Genomic DNA, 15036 nt, shown 5'->3' with positions numbered 1-15036 from the left:
AAACAGGACAAAAGTGATTTTTCACCCCTTCAGTATCAAAGTAATAGCAATGAGAAAGCTACAAGAAATCTCGGCATCACATTCCTGTGCTGCCTTTTGTCTGAAAGAAGACCGACCAGAGATAAGACACTTTCAGAACCAAGATGAATATAAAGCCGATGGCTTCGCTAGACAGAAAGCTAACTGTCAGCACATAACCAGCCTTCGCTCAAGACAATGCACTGTGACCACATTCATAAAGTCTGATGCTTTGCAAGTTACTGCTAAGGACAGACACAGAAGTCATAGCGTCACCACATTGCCCCAAAATGTCACCACAGTGGACTCGCCATGGAAAAGACAAGACATCTATGTGTGCATTCTTCATCTATACCACAGCAAGCCTCATGTCCCTTGTGCTCAACCAGTCTTTCTACTCAAATCTAGGAAGGTTCGGGAGAGATAACAGAGTTCTTGGGTAGCTTAGTCCCTTCAGCATGTCTTCAAGTAACTAACCAAGAACTGAATAATGTAGAACACTCCTGGTACTCCATCTCTTTTTCTTTCCATCCCCGTTTCCCAGCTCAGATCTTGTCTTTGAAAAATCTATCCATTTTTTTTCATCTACACAGAGTGGACCTCAATTCTAAATTAGAATTGTTGAACAATTCTCAACCCCCTATCGTCACGGTCTTGAATGCCCTTAATCTTCATTTAGAAAGAAAATTACGAGCTCTTAAGTAAATGGAATATTTCCTTAAAACCATATACAAAATGTTGTCTCTGTAGTTAGGGCTTATTGCTCAGAGCAACACCCTGGCTTTAATTTAACACTAACCACAGCAGAAGGAGGAAGTGGCTCAAATGTCAGGTCTACTTCAAAGTGTCTGATTGACTCTGAACATCACAGTAACAGACTCTCTTATTTTACATTTTGATTCCCCAAAACAGCTTTTCCTTGATGGTCAAAACAAGAGTAAGTCTTTAACATTTCAATAACTTTCCTGCCTTTCAGAGTCCTGTGTAATGAAGTGTACAGCTCCGATAGTACTTGCCCTCCTGCGTCTCCATCCTTTTGCACATCAACTCTATGATGGCCATTCAGTTTCCTACAAGCAGAAGTAGTGTGTTCTTTCCTCATTATTATGTAGTGCTCAACCATGCTGCAATCTAACTATTCATTATATGCATACTGGGGACTTGGATTGTTGTAAAAGAATCTATTGGATATTTGAAGTTATTTTAGGTTTCCAAGTGTTGATTCATTAAAAAAACTTCTATAAACATAAATACCTGTTCTTTGATTGATAAATGCATGAATTTCCCCTTTGGAGATGGCCTCGATTTGAAAAACAAAATAATTGGAGGTAGGACATTGGAAGTCCATAATTATGAGGAAGCTCGTGTCTTAAGATACCTTTTCTTTTGTTTAGCATTACAGGCTTGCCTTGCTTACTAATATGATGCTCTTTAGAAACAGTCTCTGGTTATACAAATGAACAGAGGTCAAGGTGTGTGGACTATGAACAGACAGTTCAGTTCTTCCATGGAAAAAGTCAGAGGTTTAAAGCGTCCTAAGTAGAATGCCTCCCTGGGGAGTGGAGACAGAATGGAGTGGAGGATGGTGGAGGGCCAGGGAAGAGGGAAGGGAAAAGAGCTGGGATTGACATGTGAAGCAGGCTTGTTTCTAATTTAAATAAAAAATTATAAAGTGTCCTAAGTAGAAAACTGTGAGAGGCCAGCACCAACAAGTCAGATGAAATCCACACATAGAATATTGCTGCATATGGCTACAATCCAATTCCTGAAAGGCATTCTCTAGGCCCCCAGAGGAAGAGGGAGCTAGAACCTGAGCCCCAGAACCAACAGTTTTGTGCCAAGACTGTGTTTCACAGCAATCAGAATCAGGTGGTTTATCTATGAAGCATGGGACAGAAGACACACATTTTCCTCTACAATCCTGATAAATCACTTCATACCAAGGAGAGAAGAATGAGTAATCTTCATCATTTAGGTAGCATTGCACTGTGTGGTAGGTAGCATCCAACAAGGCATGGGTCCATTCACAAGCACACCTCGAGACTGGACATGCATTAAGAAAGTAGTAAGAGCTAATCTCTGTTTTCCTTCCATGGGGATTCCCAAAGTAAGGGATATGGGCCCCAGTGTTCTCTTCGGTGGCTAACATTCTGAAAAATAATTAACTGGCTTGCTCCCTTTCTCTTCCAAGTCCTGTGCAAATGGCCCTCAGTTGTGAAACTTCTCTCCAAAGAATAGGATCTACAAATCCTTCCCCATGAGGCAGAGTATCAAACAACCACGGCTAATAAATTACAGCTGATGTTTGGCTTGCTCTGATGCCTGCTTTAGCTTCTAGTCCAGCCAGTCTCTTTCTTATATTTTCTTGCAATTGAGTGATTTCTAAGATTTGGAAAGGATTTTCTATTTATTTCCTTTTGAATTTCTTGTTTAAAATGAGTGGATTCTTGCTATCCTCTCAGGAAAGAGAAAATGTATGATATTGCCTAAAACAAATAAAAAGACAATTGTTTTCTTCTTCTATTTCAAACTAAATGAAGCAATTTTCTTCCAAAGTATAGTTTATATGTTCTGACTCTCTGGTGTCACTGTATACCTTTCTTTAGCACATTCCCTCTATCCCAGGAACACCAAATATTTCCCAGCCTTATAAAGTACAACTTGAAGTCACTAAATGTTAAATAAATTCAACATCTTCAGGAACCATATCAGTTCTAAAGAAAGAAAGCCTCCATAATTTCCCTCTAGCTTTCTAGTGATGTCTATTAGTGAATGTTTATAAATCACTTACTTGAGGCATTTTTAACAATGAGAACACAGAGTATCAAGAATAGTTCTCCACAATGCATGGTTAGGCTTCTGCTTCAACTGGTGTCCCTAGATGAAGAATAATATAAATTTAAACTTAAGCCCTCAAACAAACCAATTTCACATTTAAAAGGAAGTTTAAACTCTCCTACACATAAACAAAAAGCAGTCCAGCAATGTTTCATATCTCTTATATAGGCACCAATTTGCTAAGCTTTTAGTGACACAGAATAAATGAATTTTAAGGCAATAAATTTTAGCTTCCATAAAGCTTAATTATTTAGCATTTTTAATAGAGTAGAGCCCTTGAATTTTAGCTTGATACACCATATCTTGCCCTCTGCATCAAAGTAAAAGTCTAAATTCCATTGTTTTTTTCCACTGAGTGTAGATGTACCACATTTTCTCTATCCACTCTTCAGTTGAGGGGCATCTAGGTTGATTCCAGATTCTGGATACTACAAATAATGCTGCTATGAACATGGTTGAACAGATGTCCTTGTTGTATGATGTGCATCTTTTGGGTATATGCCTAAGAGTGGAATTGCTTGATCTTGTGGTAGACTGATTCCCATTTTTCTGAGGAACTGCCATACTAATTTCCAAAGTGGATGTACGAGTTGGCAATCCCACCAGCAGTGGAAGAGTGTTCTCCTTTCTCCACATCCTTTCCAGCATAAACTGTCATTGGTGTTTTTGGTTTTAGCCATTCTGACAGGAGTGAGATGGTATCTCAGAGTTGTTTTTATTTGCATTTCCCTGATGGCTAAGAATGTTGAGCACTTTCTTAACTGTCTATTGGTCATTTTATCTTGAAACTTGCAGGCAAATGGATGACACTAGAAGAAATCATCCTGAGTGAGGTAACCCAGTCACAAAAAGACAAACATGGCATGTACTCATTCATATACGAATTTTAGACATGGAACATGGGAGTGCCAGCCTACAACCCACACCGCCAGAGACGCTGGGAAACAGTGAAGACCCTAAGAGAGATGAGCATGGTACCCTGGATAAGGGGAAGGGGACAGGATCTCTTTAGTGGCTTGGGAGCATGAGGGAATGAGAGAGGGAGCTGGAAGAAGGAGAGAGGGAAAAGAGGAAGGGAGGGGGAGGAAATGGGGGAACAGGAAGTTTGAATCAGGGGAAGAATAAAAGAGAGCAGGATGAGAGATACCATAATAGTCATAAGTTTGGGGAGAGATCTGGCACTAGGGAGATTTCCGGAGATCTACAAGGATGACACCAACTGACAACCTAAGCAATAGTAGAGAGGGTACCTTAAATGCCCTTCCCCTACCATGAGATTGTTAACTATATGTCATCCTAGAGCCTTCATCCAGTGGCTGATGGAAGCATAGGCAGACACCCACAGCTAAACACTGAACTGAACTGAGGAGTGATGGGCAAGGGGGTCAAGAACGGACTGGTGAAACCCACAGAAGCAAGTGACCTGAACAAGGGAGGGACTCATGAACCCCAGATGGATAGCTGAGAGGCCTGCGTGGGACTGATCCAGATCCCCGGATTGTGGATGTCAGTGGAGAGGCCTCGGCAATCTATGGACCTCTGGTAGGGGATCACTATTTATCCCTGGTGTACGAATGGACTTTGGGAGCCCATTGCATGTGGAGGTATGTGCCCTCTGTCTGGACACATGGGGGATGGCCTGGTTCCTGCCCAGAATGATATGACAGACTTTTGGGATCCCCCATGGAGTGCCTCACCCTCCTTGGGGAGCCCAAGGAAGATGGGATGGGAGACTGGTGGGGGCATGGGAGGATGGAAGGGAGAGGGAGCTGGGATTGACATATGAAGTGTACTTGTTTCTAATTTAAATAAAAAATAAATAAATAACAAAGTAAAAGTCTATAAAAAACTATGATTCTACAGATTAAACAATCCGTGGCATATTGAAGAATGCAGTCCACCTACGCAGGTATATGTATGTGTATGCATGTGTGTGTGCGTGTGTGTGTGTGTGTGTGTGTGTGTGTGTGTGTGTGAAAGAGAGAGAGAGAGAGAGAGAGAGAGAGAGAGAGAGAGAGGGAGAGCGCGAGAGATTCCTTAACTGTCCTAGGTATGTGAGTTAATCACCTCATAAAGAGAAAATACTCACTTTGACCCAGAATTTCGGAAACTTCTGGCAAGTTTTATAAGTCTGAGAATTATGTTGTCCTGCCTGTCGGTAAAACTTGCACAATGTCTGGTACACAGTAACCACTGTTGCTGAAGAAGAGGTGTGTGGGCCTGGGGCATGAGTCAGCACGGGCTGCCCCAGTGTGTTTCCTTTAGGGAAATGGAGAAAGTAATAGGTCCCAGGAGTTACACTGATCCTCCTTACGCTGGCTGTGACCCCAGGTCCCTGATCTTGCTGCTCTGAACTTTGATCCTAGAACAACCCAACCTTTCCCTTTCTAATTATGAACAATGATGAGAGTAGAAAAGAGTAAGGCACTTCCTTGGCGGAGCCGTGCATTAAGTCTAAATATTCCACAAATAATCCCACACCTCTTGTTCAGTGTAAAGCCTACCACCTCCACCCCACTGCCTCAAAAGAATACTGCTCACACAGAACACAGCAGGGCATGAAGAGGTTGGTTTCTTTCAGAGGCAAACAAACCTGACTAGAATCCAAGTCTGATAGAACTCAGGGAACTATGGACCTTGGGCAAAGAAAATAAGTAGCTCAAGAACTGTTGGCTCATTGCCAAAACACAGAGGGTAAAGCAGCTTCCTCTAGGGTCATGGAGGGATCACAGTACCTACTGCTAATGAAGACTTCTGCATGAATGACAACCTCATAACCTAGAGCAATACCCCAACTGCCACTCACTTCCCATCCTCACTAGTCAATCACAGGAGAAGACTTCCGTGATAAAGCTACCAAAAACATCTACCAATTTGCAAGGGATGATAAAGTATAAAATATATATACTGGATATAAAATATATACTGGATATAAATATATACTGATACATACTGAAAAGCATAAAAACAAAAAAAGGACATTTGTTCATGGAAAGTACCAACCGTTCAGAGTCAAACTAGAACAATGTACCAGTCACCTACTATCAGACCTTCTATTACTGTCTAATAGTCCTGTCTCAGATGGAATATGATGTGTGACTTCCTCTGTGCCATTTCTGCAACTAAGGCTGTCACAGACTAGCAAGAGAAACTAATCTTTCTTTTTCCTTTTAAATTTTAAGCCCTAACAAGAAATAAAATTACAGCCCGGTAGTGGTGGTGGCACATGCCTTTAATCCCAGCACTTGGGAGGCAGAGGCAGGTGGATCTCTGTGAGTTGGAGACCAGCCTGGTCTACAAGAGCTAGTTCCAAGAAAACCTCCAAAGCCACAGAGAAACCCTGTCTTGAACCCACCCCAAAAAGAGATAAAATTACATAATTATTCAGCATCCTGAAAAGCTACTAGTTTTCCATGTGAGACATGTTAAGACCTCAGTATATACAAAATAGATGCTATCCACACAGTTATGTGAATGGGAATGTGTATAGTACTTGAATATTCTACTGTACTTCTTAAGTTGTATGTGGGCATTTAAGAAACTGGTGTTTTGCTAACTACCAAATTCACTTACAGACAAAAAAAGAGCTATTCTGAGAAGTGGTGTCACGACCTGCCAGCTAGCCAAACAATGATAAAGCAGATGTAGGAGGACAGGACACTACATTTTTTTGCATGTAGGAATTTTAAAGGCTGTTAGAGTTTTGTGTTTGTTGGTTTTGAGGTTTTTGTTTTGTTTTTGCTTTTCAGTAACCTTGAAGTATCTTTCTTTCCTTCATTAAGTTTTTTTCCCTAATTTGTAAAGCAGTGTCTGTCAGTGTAGAATATTTCCAAAACAAAGACTGAAAATAGAAGATAGTCTCAACATGCATAGTCCTTTGTATACTTCTGGTACTTTTTGGATACATTTACAAACAATGAAATGATGTCTAATTAGTTTCGTGTCTTGAATTTCCTCTGGATAATTAAGCACTGAAGTTTTTTCTACCTTACACTTTGTTCTTGCTATTCTAATTACTGCCTCAGATCCCGCCGTGTGCAGGTCCTATGACTTACAAAATCAACTATTTTACGCAATAACCCATGGCCAGCTTCACTCACAGGCAGGATAGCTCAGTTTTATAGAGCTCTACTGTTGGCACAAGCCTGGCTGGATCTGACTCTTCATTCTTCACGTTACCAGCATAACAATCATGGGCAGGGCACATAGCCAACCTGTACTCTGAGTCCTTTATGCATAGAAGGGAATGACAGTTCTACTTCCCAGAGCTGATGGGGTGCCTACAAGTGTTCCTCCTCAAAAAAAAATCCAGAGAATAGTAAAAGTGTCATCTAAGTGTTGGCTGTCACCCTTGTTTTTATTTCTTATCGTTTCATTGGTGTTATGATATGGCGGCACCATGAAGGAGGCCAAGGCAAGAAGAATGCATGCTGCCCAACCACATTCCAGGAAGCTCTTACAACTTCTGTTTCCTCCCTCAAGGGTGCAGGGCACATTCTGCCTCACCCAGGACAGCACACCTGGCCTTGGTGTTTCAGTCTCTTGAGGTTGTTTAAGTAGGACAAGGCCTCTTGCTTATTTGAATCTGTGTTTTCTTCTTATTATAAACAAAGCAAATAATTACATAACAGTAGCTGGCTTATATCTCATGCTCATGAACCTTTTCACAGAAAGTGATTCTTTCCCCATTCTCCGATGCTTGTAATTTTATACAACTTGTTTACCTTACTTTTAATTTCTCTTTTGATACATTAGCACATGGAAATGTGTATAGAGATGCACTCAAGGCAATACTCCTGTGTGTGTTTCCTATTAATTTTAAGTGTAGGTCATTCCTTTCTGTCCTCAGTGATAAAACAAATGATTTTCTGCATTCTTACAGCTTCATTAATTTTTTTCCTTTGACTTACTTTTAAATTTACAAATACTAATTTTGCTTGCCTGGAAATAGAACTGAAATAAATTTCCACTTCCAAAATAGCTATGAATTATTTCTCGGTCTAATCAAGTAGTCCCACCTCCCCTTTCAAGTTTGTTGATATCCACTTACAATGTACAGGGTCTCCCGGAGCATCTACGAAAAATCCAGCAAAGACAGGATGCTTGCCCAAGAGCAAATGTGTGGAAGCATGCACACACCCACTTTCTCTCTGTCCTCACTTTGCTTATCTATTCATAGCAATTGCTACTAACTACCATGTGCCATTCTATGTCTGCTTGTTGGTTTATTTGCTCAATGAAAGAACCAAATCCATAAAATATAGACAGTGGGAGTCCTGAGTGGCCATTCAATTCAGTGCACACTTGAACCATCTTCTACTTTATAAAGCGTGACATTTGTTTTGACAAACATGATGCCCAATAAACATAACATGGAGTTTTGAAAAAGATACTGTAGCCTGGACTCCACACAGCTGGCAGGGGACAGCCTGGCTCCACACAGATGGCAGCCTGGATCCCTGAATCTTTCAAATTCCCCACTAATCCCAGTGTGCAAACAGATAGAAAACCACCAGTCTATAGGACTTACCTGTTGACTCACAAAAGCAATTTCATATTAGATATATTCTCTTCAGTGTTAATATAATATGAAAATATGAAATTAATATGTGCGCATCCATGAATACAAAGAGCAGTTACAAACTCAGTTACCCAATGCTATAAAGTTTTCTCTAGATTAAAGAAGTTCTCTTCCAAATTTATATGACCTGGTGGCATGGAATGAAGGTCAGATGCAAGGTGAGCAGTATCTTTGTCCCCCCAGGCAAGGGTGCACTTTCAGAATATCCTCTCGGGATGTCAGAGTGTTCATGTCCTGAGCTCCTGATTCTGTCACATCCCCTTTGAGGGCCTCGCCACAAGGAAACAGAAACACATTCCAGAAAAATACAGTTCATCCGAACACATGGATATTAAACTCCTTCAAGGCTTCCTAGTGAGGGACGTGAGTCTGGGAGAGGGAGAAACAGCCAAGCCCATGACAGTGAGTTTCACTGACTCACAGGTAAACACACCGACTCAATGGCACCCATTCATTAGCGAAACATAGCACTGAGAGATCCCGAACACCAGGCGCCTTGACAAAAGTTGCAATGCCCCCATGACGTTCTTTTTCCACGCTGAGAGCTAAAGATGAGCAAGGTAAGCATGCCAACTCTGACCTGGGCTATCATGATTTTTTTTCTTTAAACACAATCCTTTCTCTACGGTCTCTAATTCGTGTTTTACATCATCAGCAAAGAGGTGAAACAGCCAGGTGTAATTAATTGATCTTGGACACACCCATACACTTCTGCCCTAAAACAAAAGATGTGTGAAATTTGATTTTCCATCTGTAAGACTGAGAAAATCACCGCCAGCCGCCTCACAGTGCTTGAATAAAAATATCTGCTGCTATTATCTCCACACTCCCCAAGTGAGCCTGCTGAAGTGTGGATCCAAACACACAGACCATGTTCCCTGCCCTCTTCTCCTCCAGGACCCTTGCAATGTGATTCAATGTTTGGATTCCCCAGGAAGCTTGCCAGTCCAAGCCAACCTTACCTTGTGGTATCTCCATCCTTCCTGAACCAGCCACCACTTTCTGCAGAGGTCCCTGAGAGAAGGCTCCCTGCCTTTCCATCTTGTGTGCCTAGAGCAAGTGTTCTTAGTGTGTGTGTGCACTCGTGTGTGCGTGTGTGCATTCGTGCGTGCGTGAGTGTGTGTTCATGTGCTTGTGATAGGAGGATCACACTATCCCAAGGCCTACATAAATCAGCTCCCCCAGTCATTAATTGACATAACTGTGACTGCTGGGGCTTCTCACCTCTGGATGCCTTTTGATGAGACACAAAGATTTTGGAATCAGAAAAAATATTGTGACTCTCCAATCTATTGCTAGATGGGCATCCTTAGATAAATTCCTGAATCTCTCTACACCACCACCCCCATTTAATAATCCTGATGATACTACCTATTCTATCCTTTTCCTATGAGGATTACACAACTGGAATACAGCTGAAGAAAGGTTTTTTACATTGTCAGCAAGGGGTGAGCATTGAATAAGATAAACTGTCGCTGAATCCCAGCTCTTCACATCTCTCTGCAAAGGAACTATAAACCTGCAGTCTAATTATCCGTGTACACACCGCACACACACACACACACACACACACACACACACACACACACCGCTCACATCACATTGATTTTTGTTTTCAGGATCCTTGCCCCCTGGGAGTGGTGCCCCCTTTTCCCTTGCTCGGCAAACAATGGGCAAGGGGTATCAGAGCCTGTCCTTACCTCCAGAGAAGTGTCTCACGGGCAGGGCAGGTCGGTGGTCTCTGTGTCACTTACATTTGAGAAGCAGAATTAACACAGTAGGTGAGAAAGAGTGATCCCTCCAGGCCCACAACTGTGAAAACAGAAAGAGATGGGAGGCTGGGGGCATGCAGTGAGACCGTGCCAGGAGAGCTTGATTAAAGAGATCAGACAACCCTGAGGGCTATGGAAAAAATGCCCTGGGTGGGGAAGAACAGAATAGTAAGAAGAAAAGAAAAGCTAAGGCAGCAGGTGGGCACCGCCCAGGATGAAAGTCTCTCCAGGTCCGCAGTTGTGAGCTGGGGAACTGAAGTCTAGGGCCCTCCCAAAACTGAGCTGCTCTGCTCGGGAGCGCTCAAGTTTTCTGGTATGAGATGCCCTGCGCTCCCCGCTCCTGCTCCCTGCTGAAGCCTGTGCTGATTTCTCCACTCGCCCCGCTCACCTAGGAGCTCCCAAATTCCCAGAGCTAAAGCCCTAGCCTGTGTTGTGGGAAAGCCTTAGCCTGTGTTGTGGGAAAGCCCGCAGAGCGTCCCTGTCTCCGCGGACACCAGAAGGGGCACCGCCTCCACCTCCAGCTTCCCCAGACCTGCGCACTGCGCAGCTCCATTTTCTCTCTACTGGTATTAGAGTAGGTAGCCTGGGGAGCGGGCTGGGGTGGCCCATGCCTTTAATCCCAGCACGCTGGAGGTAGAGGCAGGTGGATCTCTGTGAGTTCGAGGTCAGCCAGAGTGAGTTTCAGGAAAGCCTGAGCTATTACACAGAGAAATTCAGCTTCCTAAAAGCAAAACCAAAAAATAAAGAAAAAAAATCTCTACCTGAGCACACCACACCACACCCTTCTGACAGAGGGCGCTAAGAACCCAGGACTCCTGCACTAAGGAAGGATGAGGGATGGAGAAAAAAGAGAGAGGAGGCTCTTGGAGGAGAGTCTTGGAACTGGGATTGACATGTGAAGCAAGCTATTTAAAATTAAAGTAATAATAATAATAAAAAAGACTGCCAGGCTCCCAAGCTCCCAGGCTCCCAGAGCTAACAGAACACCAGTAGCAGCCCAGGATGTCCAGTCTCCTGAATGAGTAGGAATGGTGAAAATTTAAGTTGGTCAAAAGAAAAGGAAGATAAAGAATATTTCTAGATTTTTATAACAAGCTAGAACTCTTCAAACATGCACGGAGAGGAATCTCATGGAGTCAATGACACAATTATTTTTGCCCAATCAAAAATAATTCACTATATAATAAAAGGAAAAGCATAACTTTGCTTGGCTAAATGGAAAAACAAGTGTTAAACAAACTCCAACACTCCTACAACACACAAATTTGACATAGAGAGGATCATTATTCCCTGCCTAATCTAATAAAGAATTTTTCAAGTAGTCGAATGAAGAAATGTTTTCTTTCCCTGTGACTAGTAACCAGAATGGTGTCCGCTTTCACCTGCACAAGCACTTTGGGGAAAACATTTAAAAGTATAAGGATAGGGAAGAATAAAATGGAAGTACTGGCTTCCACAGGACATATTTCATAAGTGGGTGGTCCTTTGAACCTATCAAAACAATAAAATAAAACTGCTATCATCAGTTACAGGTTCACTACAGAAAAAGCAATTATAGGTTTGTATAGCTGATAGAATTGAGGCAGGAAATCTGGTGAGGCAGCCAGTTACAGTAGCACGAGACAGCAGCCTTAGTCCTTCCAAAGATTCATGGTGTGTACTTGGGCAACTGAAGAGCATCCAGATGGAGATGTAGGCCAAGCACATGGATTGAAAGGCGTTTCTGACTGGTTATGTACCTCGACTCATGGTTCAATGCTGTGGAATGATCCTTCTGTAATACTGTGGAGATGTATTGCTCTCATTGTTAATAAAGAGCTGACTGGTCAATAGCTAGGCAGGAGTTTCAGGGCAGAGAGAATGGTGGGAAGAAAATCATAGTGTCAAGCAGTCCCAAGGAGATGGACTTTCAGTACTGAGATAAGGTTCTGAGCCACATGGTAGAACATAGAAACATGGGTGAATTAAGGTTGTCAGAGCTAGCTAGTAACAAGCCTAAGCTTGTTATAAGCATTTATAATAAATGATAAGTCTCAGTGTGATTGTTTGGGAGTCAGCTATAGGGACAGAGCTGGTTGCCTAGACACAGAGACACTCCATCTAAAGTTCAATTGGTAGAGAATAATACATTAGATTCTATGTTATGGGTTCTATATACATTAATATTCAAATCTTGAGTTGAATTTTCTAGGAAACTAAGAATATGTCTCTAAAATGTATATATTAAAATGCAAATAGTTTTAAATTGTCATAATAATCTTGAAAAGTATCTAGTAACAACTTCCTTGGGTCATTTTAGACAGCAGGGATAATGAATCACCTATCCAAAGGGATGAGACTGGAGATTGTTATTTTTAGAGGTCTTTATGAAATCACAGAATACAGTCAACTTCACATGGTACACAATGAGGTTTCATCATTCCAAACAATAATATTTACTGAACTGTTTCTGAAGTTCAAATTCTTCTATTTCTATTAGAAAAAGAACCCAGTACAGTATTAAATTTCATCTGACCTAAGAAAACTTGTATTTGAGTTTGTTAAGGAACTTACAGAAACAGAGCTAGTTACCCAAAGCAAGAATTCCTTCCTGATCCCACATTCTGCTGTGAGAACCAGTTATATACAAAGCATGCTTTTCATGGGTCAGCTTTTGGCAATTCGATGGAAGTAGGTAATGCTACAGTAAGAACACAACAATCCACTACAGTGGGGCAAGTGGATTTAGCAAAGACAATCACAGGATGGATGCACTGGTAAATTTGAATTCCAGATCATCTTCATCTAGACCTTCAGCCTTTAAACTGAACTTTAGGGAATGTAATGACAAGCCAACTTAAGGCTGCAGATTAAGGGCACAGGGTCCTTAGAAAGATGAGCTACTCTACATCCTTTACACAGACTTCTGGGTATATGATCACTCTTCAGTCAGGACTCTGAAATATATGTTGACTGTGAGTTCAAGATTGCTCTCCATTTCAAGAGTTTATTCATTCTGTTTCCATTGTCATTTCAGTGTGGCATTGCCATCATGTAGTGAGTAAGCCAAGCAGGGCTCACCAGCAAAACTCCAGGTGCCAGTAAGATACAACTCTTGGCTCTGGATTCACTCCTGGGTGTCTATGGCCCTAAAGTGTGTGTATGTTCTCCTGAAGAAGACAGTCCAGAGGACCTTTGATGGCAGATTGTCTGTTCTGTCCAAATTTCCTACACATATCATAAAAGCATCACAGAAAGTAAGTTGTCTTGCGGTGACCAGCATATTTGAGTCAGTAGTCAAAGATATGATTGTGTGGTGTGGGACAGCAGACTTGTTTCTCTGGTGGCTGCTTTAGCTAGAGTCTGCACCACAAACTGAGATGGGGTATGCTGAACATCTGTAACTGCTAAAGAAGCTCAGTGACATGCCACAGAGTTTCACTATGGTGATAGATAGGAAAAATGCAAAGTCAGTGTTGTACAATCCCAGCTATATAAATTATATATATATATGCATCTTAATTTTATTTAAAATACAAACTTGCTTGCCAAAATTAATCTTAAGATGGCAGGGTTATGACTGCTTTTTATTATGTTTTCTTTCACATTTCCTGTTTTCAAATATACCTTTACTACTTTTTTAGTGAGAATACATTTCTAAAGAGAATAAAAAAATAAATGAAAGACATTTAAAATAGAAAAAAAGCTTTATTGGAATGGCAATTTGGATAAGGTATTTGAAAAATTTGAGGGTATTGACATGACAAAACTGGGTAACTGCCAAGTAAAATAATAAAGAAATTCGTGCTGGGAATGTTATTTACTACCGGTGTGCTGCCTCTGGGCATGAGGATGCTCTTAGAAATGAATCAGATTTTATTCTAGAAGCACCAGCTTGATAGCCAGAAAGTAGATTCTTGATGAGGGTTAAAAGGAAAGAAGAGAGAAGTGAAAGAGAACAAAAGGCACAGGGAGGTTCTTGTGCCACAAAGGGATGAAATGGGCAAAGGAGAGCACAGAGAAGGGAGGTGTGGCCCCACCCACGAGCAGGAAAACAAGCTAGAGTAGCTGGTTAGCTAGGGCCAGAGGCTGCTACCCTTGACATCCCAAGTCTTCACAGGTCCACTCCATCACAGGTGTGCTGATGGAACACATCCAGTTCTGGGTGGTCAGATCCACGACTTAAAAGTGTTTCAGGTCCAAGCATGCCTTGTCACTCAAAGGAGTCGCACCAGATGCCATCTTGGGGAGTCTGTTTGGCACTGGCATTTGGTACCTCACATGCTTCCAGAATTTGGAGCTTAGAGACTGCTTGTTGGCCACACGGTCTTCCCTCCACTTGATGGTCCCCTGCATTTTCACAAGATGCTGGAGAGATTCTTGAAGGTCTCCAACCTGCAGTCGGCTGGCCCCACCCAGAGGCTCCATTTCAATAAGAATCACCTTGGAGTTGTTCTGGATGAGGGCACTGTGCAGGGCAATCTCCTGTTCATAAGCAAACGCCTTGCTGTGCATCATGCGAGGGGCCAGGACAAATATGTGTCTTCTGCTGTTCTGGATGCTGCTTTCCACCATGATGACTGCATCTAGAGTCAGGAGATGGATAGAGATCAACTGTCATTTCTTTTGTACATTTCATGTTTGAATCAAGGATGTCCAGACATTTAAAAGTTCTTACTGTAGTCTATTGGGAGATTCTGAGCTGATAGAGTCATATCCAGAAATTAGAAATGGTGTTACTGTTTTGAGTTACAAAAATATCTGCCCAAGGGGCCTTCAGTTTAGCTAGATAAATCAATGCTAATGAAGAGTCCTCCCAGCCACCCAGAAAAGTGAAGGTCTCTTCAT

General features: G+C 41.9%; 2 protein-coding genes across 9 annotated transcripts in view; both read right to left on the bottom strand.

Annotated features, from left to right (window-relative positions):
* Il18r1 (interleukin 18 receptor 1) overlaps nt 1–10727 on the bottom strand; it is a 34098-nt gene extending 23371 nt beyond the window's left edge. For 2 of the 4 annotated variants that reach the window (XM_005075366.4, XM_040729504.1), the window contains exons 1-3: nt 10598–10727; nt 10138–10249; nt 2810–2895 (exon numbers count right to left, since the gene is read on the bottom strand). In XM_005075366.4, coding sequence (XP_005075423.2) covers nt 2810–2867 — 58 coding nt within the window. In that variant the 5' untranslated portion in view covers nt 2868–2895; nt 10138–10249; nt 10598–10727. Of the gene's footprint in view, nt 1–2809; nt 2896–9399; nt 9499–10137; nt 10577–10597 lie in introns of those variants that run through there. The other 2 variants (XM_040729502.1, XM_040729503.1) reach the window with 2 other exon arrangements.
* A 3149-nt stretch (nt 10728–13876) lies between these two features.
* The window catches only part of Il1rl1 (interleukin 1 receptor like 1), a 65826-nt gene continuing 64666 nt past the window's right edge, over nt 13877–15036 (bottom strand). For all 5 annotated transcript variants that reach the window (XM_021230274.2, XM_021230276.2, XM_040729533.1 and 2 more), the window contains one exon: nt 13877–14774. In XM_021230274.2, the coding sequence (XP_021085933.1) occupies nt 14371–14774 (404 nt within the window). In that variant the 3' untranslated portion in view covers nt 13877–14370. The remainder of the gene's footprint in view (nt 14775–15036) is intronic.

Source organism: Mesocricetus auratus, unplaced genomic scaffold, assembly GCF_017639785.1.
Source record: "Mesocricetus auratus isolate SY011 unplaced genomic scaffold, BCM_Maur_2.0 Super-Scaffold_100021, whole genome shotgun sequence".
In the NCBI taxonomy this organism is placed as follows: domain Eukaryota; kingdom Metazoa; phylum Chordata; class Mammalia; order Rodentia; family Cricetidae; genus Mesocricetus; species Mesocricetus auratus.
Note: the sequence above shows the minus strand (reverse complement) of the source record. Positions and strands in the feature narration are given on the sequence as shown.